Source organism: Sinohyriopsis cumingii, chromosome 18, assembly GCF_028554795.1.
Source record: "Sinohyriopsis cumingii isolate HCF-2022 chromosome 18, ASM2855479v2, whole genome shotgun sequence".
Taxonomy (NCBI): domain Eukaryota; kingdom Metazoa; phylum Mollusca; class Bivalvia; order Unionida; family Unionidae; genus Sinohyriopsis; species Sinohyriopsis cumingii.
Window position 1 is genome coordinate 30,487,285 of NC_142978.1, and position 15,126 is coordinate 30,502,410.

The 15,126-nt window shown below is 37.4% G+C and overlaps 1 protein-coding gene across 3 annotated transcripts in view; it reads right to left on the reverse strand.

Annotated features, from left to right (window-relative positions):
• Positions 1-2,769: 2,769 nt before the first annotated feature.
• LOC149776307 (uncharacterized) overlaps positions 2,770-15,126 on the reverse strand; it is a 99,012-nt gene continuing 86,655 nt past the window's right edge. For 2 of the 3 annotated variants that reach the window (XR_016416209.1, XM_089942326.1), the window contains one exon: positions 2,770-3,673. Coding sequence is in view for 2 of the 3 variants with exons in the window: in XM_089942326.1 (XP_089798452.1) it covers positions 3,338-3,673 (336 nt within the window). In the remaining variant the exon portion in view is untranslated. The remainder of the gene's footprint in view (positions 3,674-15,126) is intronic. The other variant, XM_089942327.1, reaches the window with a different exon arrangement.

A 15,126-nucleotide genomic window follows, 5' to 3' on the forward strand; every position in this document is an offset into this window, starting at 1 on the left:
ATGTCTATCTAATGATAGCGTCAAAATTTGAATTTAGCTGTTTATGCAGATTAGACGCATTTACAAGATAGTAACTTCACTGAAATATTGCAACATCAGTATAGCATATTTGTTTTGTCTGAAATGAGTGGAGTTCACATGTAGATGAACAGACTGTTAGAGAATATGCAATATCAGACCACTAAACTTTACTTCTCATTCGTTTTTAACGCCTGATTTTCACCAACCAACTATCTAAAGCTTTGAGTCAGAAGTCTGCAAGTCTGGTTGCTAAAACAGCAGAAAAGTAAATAATCCGTTCTACCAAAAATGTCTTAGGCACAATAAGCAGGTCTGTCGGACAGAAAGCCTGTTAAAGTTAACATGTCTGTCTGTCAGAAAAGCCTGTTAAAGTTAACATGTCTGTCTGTCAGAAAAGCCTGTCATAGTAAATGGGTCATTCTTTCAGAAAAATCTCTGTAAAAGTAAACAGGTATGTCTGTTACAAAAGCATGACATAGTAAACGGGCATGTCTTTCAGAAAATTCTCTGTCAATGTAAACAGGTCTGTCTGTCAGAAAAGTCTGTCATAGTAAACGGGTCTGTCTTTCAGAAAAATCTCCGCCAAAGTAAATATGTCTTCCCGTCAGAAACGTCTCATAGTAAACAGCTCTTTCAGAAAAGCCTGTCAAAGTAGACAAATCGCTGTGCCAGAAATAGATGTCATAATAAACAATTCGTTCTGAAATAAGGTAATCGTTATTATTAAAACACAAACACGGTCATATTTCAAAGCTCTATGGACAGGTACATTATATCATTCTGTTTGAAATACCCTAGGGAATATTTTTATGACAGCAGACAGTTTCATCAAGTGGAAAATGAAGCAACGGTAGGCATAAGAAGTCTGAGAAGAAAAAAATTAGCTAAACTTAGTTGTTTCAAAGGATATCTACAGAAAATCTTAAGGACTAATAACATAAATATATTGAACACTTGTTACCCAACAGAAAGTTCTTGTGATTTATAGTACTCGAATTACTCTGATAATCGTTGTCAGAATTGATGAACAAGATAAATGTTTTGGTTATCAGGCTTTAGGATAATTGTCTGTGTATAACGCTCTAATTTTAAATGATGTGCCATGCTATTTCACCTCTTGCGATTGGTCAGTTACAGTGACAAAATACTCTTCTGACCTTACTTCAAAACCTTGAAAAGGTACTGGAAACCCGTAGATTGTATGAGAACAGATTTCACTCAGACCTCAGGTAGTCTTTGGCATAAAGTGTGCATGAAATGTCCCTAATCAACGCGTAAACCAAGTAATGTTGATTTTATTTCCTTGACATATTATTTGTCCCAAAACGTTGTTAGTATCAAATAAGTAGAAATAGTTGCACGTCCTATCTTTCTTATAAAGTGTCCTTCGTCAATATGAACACTAAAACACTAGGTCTAGGAAAACACCCTAATCCTAATTGAAGTTCAGCAATGTTTGATAGCCTCGATCACAAAAAATAAAAAATAAATAAAAATAAAAACACCTAAGAAATTCAATGACCTCGAGGGCACCCCAAAAGAGCACCTGATATTTGAAATTCTTTTGACATAAAAGTACCGTCTTCTATTGATTATTCTATTATTATTAGAGTCCAGAGTAAATATGGCAATCTGTCATAGGAGTTTTTTGTACTATGGCTAAAAATATTTCTATCAAGGATAATGCAGTCAGAGGTCTTATGCGGTTGACTTTTCAATTCTGTCAGCCCCTGTAACATAAGAAAGGATTTAGTTTTGCTTTTTTAGACGCCCGTTGATATGTATATTTAATTTACATTATTCTTTATTAGTTTTTTATACTTTGTTTTTAAATTTCATTACATGCTATTGTTAAATAATATTATATGTTGGACATGACCTTGTCCAAATTGAGTTAATTTCTGCTTGACCCATATTGACTTTTTTATTTTATTCTGTTTAAACAACTAATGTATATCTAAATTATTCTCTATGTGTATGGGTTTAAAATCAGAATTATTATCAAGAAAAATAAATATGTTTATTTGGGTCAGGGTCTAGGTTTTGGAATTTCCTTAGTGATTTTACATAATCCAGGTTATGGTTTTATTTTGTAAACATCAGGATCATTCTAGAAGGTTATTTCTTTTTCAAAAATGCTAACTGTGACCTGAGGTCAAGCAGAGAACCACATAATCTTGTAACTGAGTTTTTTTTCAGGCGTGCTTTAAGATCAAACTTTCAAGTTGCATTATGTGTTGTGTCCAGTATTTCATTTTTGGGTTGGAAATTTTATTTCTTCAAATTGCTGAATTAAAGTGATTATTTTCTCTTGAAATACAAAAGTACTCTGAAAACATTCATGGACAGAGACATTCACTGGAGTTTATAATAAATTTAAACCTTGATATATATATTACTGTGATTCAACAAAAGACTGTCAACACTCTATAAGCTACACACTATAAGCTACCAAAACACATCATCGCCTTCAGGTTTTGGATTTATTCTGGACTTCTACTGAATTTTATTCAGAACTTTAAATCATTAGGACTTGTGTCGTAATTCTTGGATTATTTTGGGATTTAATTCGCAAAACCATAAGTTCTTTTGTCTCATGTTCACTTTGCATTCTAGGAAAATAAATTATTTGTTGAATTTTTACAAAGCTTGTTGTATTTCACTCATTTCTGTTATTTAATTTAAGAGCATAGAGTCGTAACACCCGTCTTCGTAGATAAAGTTCAGCAATGGCTTACAACAACAATACAAATTTGTAGATAACTTTTATTCATCAAAAATACATTGTTCCAACATTTTCAGAAATAAAATGATATGATTTCAAAAACAGCAGAAATTAAGTTTGTCCGTTTGTTTTTGTGAAGAAATTTCCCTCGTAAAATTGTTTTGTTTTACAAAATGGTATCTTAAGGTTACGGCACCAAAAAAAGTCCAAATGTCTCCAAATATGAGGAAATACTTTCTTATCTTTGCTCGATAGAATCGTCTGCTAGCCATACTTGCACGCAAACTCCATTTCCAACTCTTTTTGTCAAAAGCAAAATATATTTAAATTTGGTAAATATTTTCCTTTTTTCATATTATTGGTATCCATTACTAAATTCATAGTTTCTTTTCGAGAAAGATATCAAAAACGTTCTTCCAGACCTAACTTTTCGAAAGAGAAATAAATCTGATGATGACAGTTGGAACGACATTGCACTGCAACACATTAAAGTGGTTTTATTTTGAAAGTAAACTCATGACATGTTTTTTCCGCCTTCTATATAAAATCCTTTTGAATTTTTCCACATATGTAAACCGTTGACCTCAGTCTCTACACATATGGTGTTCCGAAATTTTTCGTTATAAACGCCCTTCTTGCCAAATAAGGGCGCACAAAATTTTTCCAATCTTCAAATCTTCTAATAGAACTGGTTGATCCTAGCCCATCATGCTGCAAGCCAAAATCTTTCTTTTCTAGTCCGGTTCTCCAATCTTGTAAACTCGGATAGCGGATTAATGGTGCTCTCTGGAACTCATCACGTAGATCTCCAGAGCCACCAAACGGCACTCCCATAGCAACGGTCACAAGCATGAACAGGCAAACAAACACTTCCGCTGTGATTTTCCGATTCATGTTGATGATCTGGAAGTTGAGAAGAATGATTAACTGCAAAGACAAATTTTGTTTTAAAAAAATTAATGAAACAGTTATTTACTTCTGAAAAACTGAAGCAGAACCAATCGCTTTTATAATATGTGCAGATGGGCTGATGCCACAATTATTATTTTCTGGTCTATACCCCGCAATGCAGTGCAATCTATTTCTTAGAATACTTTTCCTCTGTTTGCTTGCTGATGATCCTTGCATTAGATTTAGTGATTCTTGGTTTTTATTTAAAGCAAATTGTTTTTTCTTTGGAACAGTATCATTATGGTGTGATTACCTGTGTGTATTTTGGCTACAGTGCACAGTGAGTAATCTGGCCTTGATGCGTGACCAGAAATAAAATTGGAGATCTCGGACACGTTGTTTTGTTTACAGCTCTCCTCCCCAAAGATGTACGTTAACAAGAACTTTATCAACTTGAGTTCGTCTTTGAACATACTTTTAAATTAGCTTATGATTTGTTGGGACTTGACCACACCGGAAAGTTTAATACTGAATTTTGTTTTAGATACAATATAGGCAAAATAATGTATAATAAAGTGTAGCTGTTACTAATAGCCGTCAAATTATACTGCCATAAATCTCGTTGTACCAAATGCCAAACAGCACATACAGTTGTAGGCCAACATGGTCACTATTCCGATAGCGTTGTCCTTTGACGTGGGAATCAACGTTAGAGTTTGAGTTATAAAACTTCATTGGTATTTTCATATTTGAGGGTATAGCTCTGCACGAACAAAGCAAGTAACAAGGTCATAAGAACGTACTTCTCTTGCGATTTTGGATTATATTAAGGTGGATTAAGCGAGACAGGACACACAGCGGAATTGTTGTTCAATTATATTTAATTTAATTTTATAAAATTATTCTTCGTTCTTAACTACTTTCCCAACTGAATAAATCACAACCTACAAGTCTCTTGTAAGTAGGTCGGGTTCTTAACTACTGAATACACACAAATTTTACGTCAAAAGTGGTATGTTTAAGCCAGTGTGTAAATTTGTTCGCTATTATTATTATTATATCTATCCACCATCTTCATTTGTGCTGTAAATACATTAATATTTCTGGTTTCTTGCAGTGACGATTATAACTGGGATGTAAAGTTAGAACATAAAATAATGCGCCCTATGACAAACAATCTCTTCTGAATGATTTCTTTAAACCAAATCATACCAGGCTCTTTTGCGTGGTGTGACGGGTGAATAAAAAATGTAATCTTAGATGATCGATACCTTTCTAGATAAGTAGGTATTTCTTATTTGTTTTGTTCTTTTTATATATTTTTGAGCCTTGTATATATTCTGGATAGTTTTTCTTCTTCGTACATAAATATACACTGTCAACAGAAGTTGGAGCGGATTGACCTGCAGATCAAATGCCTCACATTTCAGTGCCATGCAGATCAAATGCCACACAGTTCAGTGCCATGCAGATCAAATGCCACACATTTTAGTGCCATGCAGATCAAATGCCACACAGTTCAGTGCCATGCAGATCGAATGCTACATATTTCAGTGCCATGCAGATCAAACGCCACACAGTTCAGTGTCATGTATATCAAATGCAGCACAAGTCCCATGCAGATCAAATGCCACATAGTCGAGTGCCATGTATATCAAATGCTACACATTTCAGTGCCATACAGATCACATGCTACATATTTCAGTGCCATGCAGATCAAATGCCACACAGTTCAGTGCCATGCAGATCAAAAGCCACACTGTTCAGTACCATGTATATCAATCAAATGCCACACAGTCCAGTGCCATGTAGATCAAATGCTACACATTTCAGTGCCATGCAAATCAAATGTCACATAGTTCAGTGCCATGTATATCAAATGCCACACATTTTAGTGCTATACATATCAAATGCCACATATTTCAGTGTCATGCGTATCAAATGACACACATTTCAGTGCCATACAGATCAAATGCCACACAGTTCAGTGCCATGCAGATCAAAAGCCACACTGTTCAGTGCCATGTATATCAAATGCCACACATTTCAGTGCCATACAGATCAAATGCCACACAGTCCAGTGCCATGCAGATCAAATGCTACACATTTCAGTGCCATGCAGATCAAGTGTCACACAGTTCAGTGCCATATATATCAAATGCCACGTATTTCAGTGCTATACAGATCAAATGCCACACATTTCAGTGCCATACAGATCAAATGCCACACATTTCAGTGTCACGCATATCAAATGCCACACATTTCAGTGACATGTATATCAAATGCCACACATTTCAGTTAATATTACCTTTGTCTTAGGCTTGAATGGCGTTATTCGGAACAGATTGGAAATTGAAGGTAAGTTCACCTTAAATATAACATTTCTTCCACAGCAACAAATTCATTTTAATTCATTGCGCTTTATAAATCGATTTCAGAGAGACTATTTTACCGGGAAAGTATTCGACTAAAGACATGTTGGTTGTGAGAGATGAAGAAGAAAACCAGCAGGAGCGACAAAAACAACAGAAAAGACGTATAAACGTTTAGTCAATGCAGGTTGCTTTAATTTTAATGTTTCTCATAAGTTAGTGTTAAAACATCGGTATAAACAGTGACCATGAGAGGGGAAGGGTTTTGGCGAGAAATCTTCCATGCCTGAAATTAGCCTCATGTTTACGATCGAGAACTTATGACTACTGATTCTTTATGCATAATTATTTTACGTCAGTCTCATAAAAAATGTATACGACTCTTGACTAACCGTGTTAATCAGCTACCTCATTTTATCGTATTCACAAATGTGTATGTTTTTATATGACGACGTTATGTGATCAAATTCAGTAAGTTGTACCCATAACCGAATGTATTCGAACCATCTTTTAAATTTATATTTTATCTACATCTGATATGTCAAGTGATAGAAAACATATATGCGGTATGAGTGATAATGAAGCAAAATAATGTTATTTGGGTTTTCTTTCATGTAACAATCAGCAACAAAAAAATCGATACCCCCAAAAGCAATTTTATTATGACTGTGTTTAAACCCTGCATCTTGGTATTAGTGATTGTTTGAAAATGAAGACTGAAGTATCCGTTTTCTTAATAGATTATTGACAGAAGAAAACAAATTACTATGCTTGCAGAGTTAATTTGAAGAATTGCCAATTCCATAAGCGATTCAAGAGATGAACTGAAACATACGGTAAATGCCTAGGAGAGTTGTCTGTACCCAGAAGTCAATATTTTTTTGTAAAGCTTATTCAGGGGTTACATTTGGGTATTAATAAATATAAAAATAAGATACAGTTTGTAAATATAATGTTATCAGAAATATGTCTGGACTTGCCTTTTTTTCCTCACCAAGACAATTATAAATCTCTAACTTTTCGTCACTTTTTTCAACACCAATAAGAAAGCAGTAAACAAGATAAAGGACCAACTATCAAGTAAACAGAACATGGAAAAAGTATTATTTTTGTTTTACATATCATCACTCTAGTTTGTCAGTCATTCATATCAGAGGGACACGTGGTATTTTTATTTTCGAGGAATGACAGTTTTCGTTGTGCAGACTCCGTACATTTTAAAACTAACCTTTTGTTCAAAAACTATATTTTGAATCAAATACGATTTTTCAGGAGCCAGAATGTAGCTTACGGGGTACTGTAAGGATGGAAGTTGATTTATTTTGCCTTTTTCGACTGTAATGTTGCAAACGCACAATTTTATAAACAACAGTTGTCAAAGTAATTCTCTACATGAATATCCATATTTCGTGTGCAGAGAACCAGATACCACAATTAAACTATGTTTTCAGCTCTTGCATGCATCCAATTATATTCCACATTTCGAACATGGAAACTACCAGTAGAAGGAATAAAAGTCCCATTTTGATCGTCTGCTTGCCACACTAAGTTATCTAGGACACCTCATATAGCAATATAGGTTTAATCTTACCGTATTGATAAGCGTTTGTAAAGCGATGGGTATAGACTCTTGTCGATTTTATCAGTGTGCACAGTAACCCTGCTACATAATATCATATTGATACGTGTCTTTTAAAAATATGGGTACATATCCTTGACGACTTGCCTCAAAATAATTGGTGTATTGTTTTCTTGCATTATTTGTCAATGTCTTAAAACTATACATTCTCAATATTTTGCCTTGAAAAGTTATAAGGCTAATTTTTAACATGAACTCGGAAAATGTCTGTGCATTGTTGAATAAAAAAGCATTTTCACGAAAAGAATGTGATTTAAAAATTAGAATTTCAACAGTTATCAATCTCTTTAGAATAAAAGAAAATGCCATCGTTATTACTACTGAAAGTGAAAGAAATAATACAACTTAGATATAGTTTAGTTTCACTCTCGATATTCGTATGTCTATTTTGTATTTAATTATAAGAAAATATTCGTATGTCTAGTTTGTATTTAATTATAAGAAATTATTCGTATGTCTATTTTGCATTTTATTATAAGAAAATATTCGTATGTCTATTTTGTATTTAATTATAAGAAAATATTTGTATGTCTATTTTGTATTTAATTATAAGAAAATATTCGTATGTCTATTTTGTTTTAATTATAAGAAAATATTCGTATGTCTATTTTGCTTTTGATTATAAGAAAATATTCGTATGTCTATTTTGCATTTAATTATAAGAAAATATTCGTATGTCTATTTTGCATTTAATTATAAGAAAATATTCGTATGTCTATTTTGTTTTTTATTATAAGAAAATATTCGTATGTCTGTTTTGTATTTTATTATAAGAAAATAATTTTTGCCTAATGACAGAAAACAACTGCTCTTAGAAACACAATTTCCTTAACAATACTATACTCAAACACTTGTAACAGTACCATATTCATACACTTGTAACAATACCATATTCATACACTTGTAACAATACCGTACTCATACACTTGTAACAATGCCATACTCATACACTTGTAACAATGCCATGCTCATACACTTGTAACAATACAATGCTCATACACTTGTAACAATACCATACTCATACACTTGTAACAATACCATACTCATACACTTGTAACAATACCATACTCATGTACATGTAACAATACAATTCTCACACACTAGTAACAATACTATTCTCATACACTTGTAACAGTACCATACTCATACACTTGTAACAATACAATACTCATACACTTGTAACAATACCATACTCATGCACTTGCAACAATACCATGCTCATACACTTGTAACAATGCCATACTCATACACTTGTAACAATACCATGTTCATACACTTGTAACAATACCATACTCATACACTTGTAACAATGCCATACTCATACACGTGTAACAATACCATGTTCATACACTTGTAACAATACCATACTCATACACTTGTAACAATGCCATACTCATACACTTGTAACAATACAATACTCATACACTTGTAACAATACCATACTCATACACTTGTAACAATACCATACTCATACACTTGTAACAATGCCATGCTCATACACTTGTAACAATACCATACTCATACACTTGTAACAATGCCATATTCATACACTTGTAACAATACCATTCTCATACACTTGTAACAATACCATGCTCATCCACTTGTAACAATACCATGCTCATACACTTGTAACAATGCCATACTCATACACTTGTGACAATACTATACTCATACACTTGTAACAATACCATACTCATACACTTGGAACAATACCATACTCATACACTTGTAAGAATACTATACTCATACACTCGTAACAATACAATGCTCATACACTTGTAACAATACTATACTCATACACTTGTAACAATACAATGCTAATACACTTGTAACAATACCATTCTCATACACTTGTAACAATACCATACTCATACACTTGTGACAATACCATACTCATATACTTGTAACAATACCATGCTCATACACTTGTAACAATACCATGCTCACACACTTGTGACAATACCATACTCATATACTTGTAACAATACAATACTCATACACTTGTAACAATACCATACTCATGCACTTGGAACAGTACCATACTAATATATTTGTAACAATACAATACCCCTACACTTGTAATATACAAAATCCCTACACTTGTAACAATACAATATCCACCACATATGTAATATACAATACCCCCACACTTGTAATATACAATGTTCCCACACTTGTAACAATATATTACTCCATCAATTGTAACAATACAATACCCCTAAAATTTTAACAACACAATAAGCCTACACTTGCAATATACAATACCCCCCCCACTTGTAACAATACAATATCCCCACACTTGTAACAGTACAATACCACTACACTTGTAACAATACAATACCCCATCACTTGTAATTTACAATAACATCCACTTGTAATATACAATGTTCTAACATTTGTAACAATACAAGACCCCTACACTGGTAACAATACAAGACCCCTACACTTGTAACAATACAAGACCCCATCACTTATAACAATACAAGACCACTACACTTGTAACAATACAAGACCCCTACACTTGTAACAATACAATACCCCCACACTTGTAATATACAATGTTTCCACACTTATAACAACACAAGACCCCTACACTTGTAACAATACAATATCCTCACACTTGGAACAATACAATACTCACACACTTGCAATATATAATACCCCTACACTTGTTACAGTACTATACCCCTGCACTTGTAACAATACAATACCACTACACTTGTAACAATGCAATATCTCTACACTGGCAACAATACAACATCCCCACACTGGTAACAATACAATATCCCCACAATTGTAACAATACAATACCACTACACTTGTAACAATACAATACCCCATCACTTGTAACATATAATACCCCTACACTTGTAAACGTATAGTCTACGAAAAGGAAATAAGAAAGGAAATGATGTACATTTTGTTTAATTATCGATTTTGTATTTATTTTGTATTATTTGATCCGAAAATACAGTTGCTAAATTTGATATATCATATTAAAAATATGTACTGATAAATTTTACTCAGTGGTTGATGACACTTACTTTTACAGATAGACATACACATCACACACTTAGAAGCTAACATGTCCTAAACGAAAACAAATATCTCATTTACATTAGGATTTGATAATGAATGACTACAGTAGGTGGTGGAAGAAGAATGATAACCGTAGAAGATGGAAGATGCATGGCTACACAAGGGGGTGGATTATGAATGATTGTACTAGATGGAAGATGCATGGCTACACAAGGGGGTGGATTATGAATGATTGTACTAGATGGAAGATGCATGGCTACACAAGGGGGTGGATTATGAATGATTACACTAGATGGAAGATGCATGGCTACACAAGGGGGTGGATTATGAATGATTACACCAGCTAGACCTCGTCATCACCAGGCGTGCAGAACTGGCCAGTGTCCTCCTTACCCGCAGCTACCACAGTGCCGATTGTGACACGGACCATTCCCTCGTGGCCAGCAAGGTGCGAATATTACCCAAGAAGCTGCACCACGCCAAGAAGAAGGGTCACCCACGCATCAACACCTGCTGTGCAGGCAACCCAGAGAAAACACAGCAGTTCATCAGCAAACTGAAGGAAGCCCTCACCAAAGTGACACCTGATGACACCATTGACTCCAAGTGGTCCCATATCTGTGACTTTGTGTACAATTCAGCCATCACAGCTTACGGGAAGAGGGAGCGAAAGAATGTCGACTGGTATGAGGCAAACTGGGAGGAGATGGAACCCGTGACTGAGGCAAAGAGGAAAGCCCTCCTGGCATACAAGGCTGCACCTAGCCCCAGAACACTACAAGCCCTCAGGATTGCAAGGAATAACGCCCAGAAGACCGCCCGCCGCTGTGCCAACACCTACTGGCTGAACTTTTGCAACAGTATACAGACAGCTGCTGACACCGGGGATACAAGAGGAATGTATGAGGGTATCAAAAAGACGACAGGCCCCCCCAGCTACAAGACCGCCCCCCTCAAGTCCAAAACGGGTGAAGTCATCACAGACCAGTGGAAACAAATGCAGCGATGGGTTGAGCACTATCTCGAACTATATGCAACCCAAAACAATGTCACTGGAACTGCCCTGGACGCCATTCCAGACCTGCCTGTCATGGAGGAGCTAGACACACAGCCCACACTGGAAGAGCTCGGAAAAGCCATCGATTGCCTTGCCTGTGGGAAGGCTCCTGGAAGCGACGGCATTCCACCTGAAGTCCTCAAGAGCGGAAAACCAGCACTGCTCCAGCCCCTACACACACTCCTCTGCCTTTGCTGGGAACAGGGATACATCCCACAGGACATGCGTGACGCCAACATCGTCACTTTGTACAAAAACAAAGGAGACCGTAGCGACTGCAACAACTATCGGGGCATCTCCCTCCTCAGCATCGTCGGAAAGGCTTTCGCCCGTGTTGCCTTGGCGCGCTTGCAGATCTTAGCCTTCCGCGTCTACCCAGAGTCCCAGTGTGGATTTCGAGCCGGCAGGTCAACTGTAGACATGATCTTCTCACTACGTCAGCTGCAGAAGTGTCGCGAGCAGCAGATGCCCCTCTACATTGCCTTCATAGACCTGACGAAGGCGTTTGACATGGTTAGTCGGAGTGGACTCTTCAGACTCCTGCAGAAGATCGGCTGCCCCCACGTCTGCTTGTTGTCATTATGTCGTTCCACGAGAACATGCACAGCACAGTGTGCTTCAATGGCGCAACATCTGAAGCATTCCCAGTCATTAGCGGAGTCAAACAAGGCTGTGTCCTTGCACCGACGCTCTTTGCCATCTTCTTCTCCATGCTTCTCCAGTACGCATTCAAGGACTGCAGCGAGGGAGTGTACATCCATACCAGGGCTGACGGCAAGCTGTTCAACATCGCCCGTCTCCGTGCTAAGACTAAAGTCACAGAGGTACTCATCCGTGAATTGCTCTTTGCCGACGATACAGCCTTGACATCACACACGGAAGATGGACTTCAGCAGCTGGTATGCCGCCTCTCCCATGCATGTAAGGAATTTGGACTGACCATCAGTTTGAAGAAAACGAATGTCATGGCACAGGACACAGACTCCCCTCCCTCTGTCTCCATCGATGGCTACAATTTGGAAGTTGTCGAGAACTTCACATACCTCGGGTCTAACATCTCCAGCTCACTCTCCATTGATTCTGAGGTGGGCGGCAGGATTTCCAAGGCAGCAGCAGTGATGGCCAGACTTAACCAGAGGGTCTGGAACAACCCCAACCTCACAGAGAAGACCAAACTGCGTGTCTACCAAGCCTGCGTGCTCAGCTCACTTCTCTACAGCAGCGAAACATGGACCACCTATGCAAGACACGAGAGGAAACTCAACAGCTTCCACCTGAGATGTCTGCGGCGCATTCTGCACATCCAGTGGCAGGACAAAGTACCCAACACAGAGGTTCTAGAACGCGCCAACATGAACAGCATGTTCTCCATACTCAGCGAGAGGCGCCTTCGGTGGCTCGGCCATGTCAAGAGAATGGACCCAGGTCGCATTCCCAAGGACCTGTTATATAGGGAGTTAGCAGAAGGTGCACGACCAACTGGACGACCACACCTGCTCTACAAAGATGTTTGCAAGAAGGATATGAAGACAGCAAACATCAATGTCAACGACTGGGAGAGCTGTGCAAACAACCGTTCCAGCTGGCGTCTAGGTGTCAGGCAGGGAGTTCAAAACGCAGAGGAAAAGAGAAGAACAAAACAAGCTGAAAAGAGAGCTAAAAAGAAGGATAAGCAAAAGCGTACTTTGGAGCTACGCCATCGTCTCCCGTAGACGGACGGATGCCAAGAACACTAGATGGAAGATGCTTGGCTAGTAGTAAGGTGGGGCACCCTAGGGACAATGGGACTTAGCATTAAAAAGACCCCTGGGCAACTCTAGGGACAATGGAAATTTAACATGGAGAAAAATCGTGGGTTACTCTAGGGACAATGGGAATTTAACATAGAGTTTGGGTCTGTCTAGGGACAAGGGAAATTAACATGGGGAATAGAGTTTGGCTTTTGGGATTTTTTTTTTTTTTTTAAATTTTTTAAAATTTAAATTTAAATTTAAATTTAAATTTAAATTAAAAAAAAGGGGTAGGCAATGGAAAGGCTATCTCTTTTCGAGAAATATGGCTGGCCCTGAAAAGGGCCTTTGGGTTTATGTTAATGTATTCATTAACATAAATGGTACCGCATTGGTCTTCTTCTTGTCCTTAGGCTACGTCTCACTGTTGGTCCGTAAATCAGCACTCTTTTCAGGCATCCTTGTCTTTCTACGTAGATCCTACGTATCCACAGGCTGGTGTTTGTCCTGTGGACAACGGTCCACTTGGATCGGACATACATGGGTATGTCCGTCCGGAACATCATGGAAGACACAAGCGTAGAAGATTGCACATCGGTCCACATCTTGAAGCGACGAGAACAGGTGAATCAATGCACTGAACTGCGCTTATTTATAGGTAGAGGCAGGATTGAAACGGATTGAGTTCATTCACCAATCCAAACACGCGTTACAAAATTCAGTCAGCCCGCATCCAATCCGAAGATAGTAGTCTGTGACGTCAGTTGGTCTATATAGATTCGCTAGCGCTTGTGTGCAGTCAATCTATGCGACAGTGATTCAACATGACGGAAACTCAGAAAACGATCCATTGGGGTGCACCAGCAGGAGAGACTGCCCAAGGGAACCCGGACTTACTTTCAGAAGAGGTGAATTGGGATTTTGTGGATTTTCTTACCTCGCAAGAATTTATTCCGGAACCTTCGTTACCTTCTTCATTACCGCAAGTGGAGAATTTTAGACAGAGACAGAAAGAAGAATTGGAGAAATTTATGCAACGACAAAAGGAAGCGGAACAAGCTTTTCTCCTACAGCAACAGCAACAGCAACAAGAAGAGGTAAGAAAAAAACAACAGCAGCAACAGCAAGAAGAAGTAGCAGCAAAGAAACAAGAGGGTGAAAATCAAACGGCTACGGTACTGTTGGACATTTTAGCGGAGTTAAGAAGTCTGAAACAAATGTATCAGACTTCTTTATCACGACCGAAGAGAATACGACCTTCCCGAGCTAAACACGCCAACCCTGTGACTAAGCCTGTCGTACCACCCTTAGTGATTTCAACCCAATCATCAGAAGTAGGCCTTGGCCGTGGCAAAGGCTTAAGGCAGTTAAAGTTGATTGGTTAAACTCACCCCTACACTAAAATAAAAAGGCCCTTTTCAGGGCCACCCACATTTCTCGAAAAGAAATACAATTTCAATTTGCCAATAACTCAAAAATAAACCCCACCCATTTTACCCTTATAGTACGTGTCTGTGTATGAGTGCGTGAGTGTAGCTTCTTATTTTAAAATCAAAACTCAAAGACACTTACCTTATATCATTCATGTATTCTTTTATCCATTTTTTACAATCCAATTCACAATTCACCACAGAACACTTTAATTAAAAGTT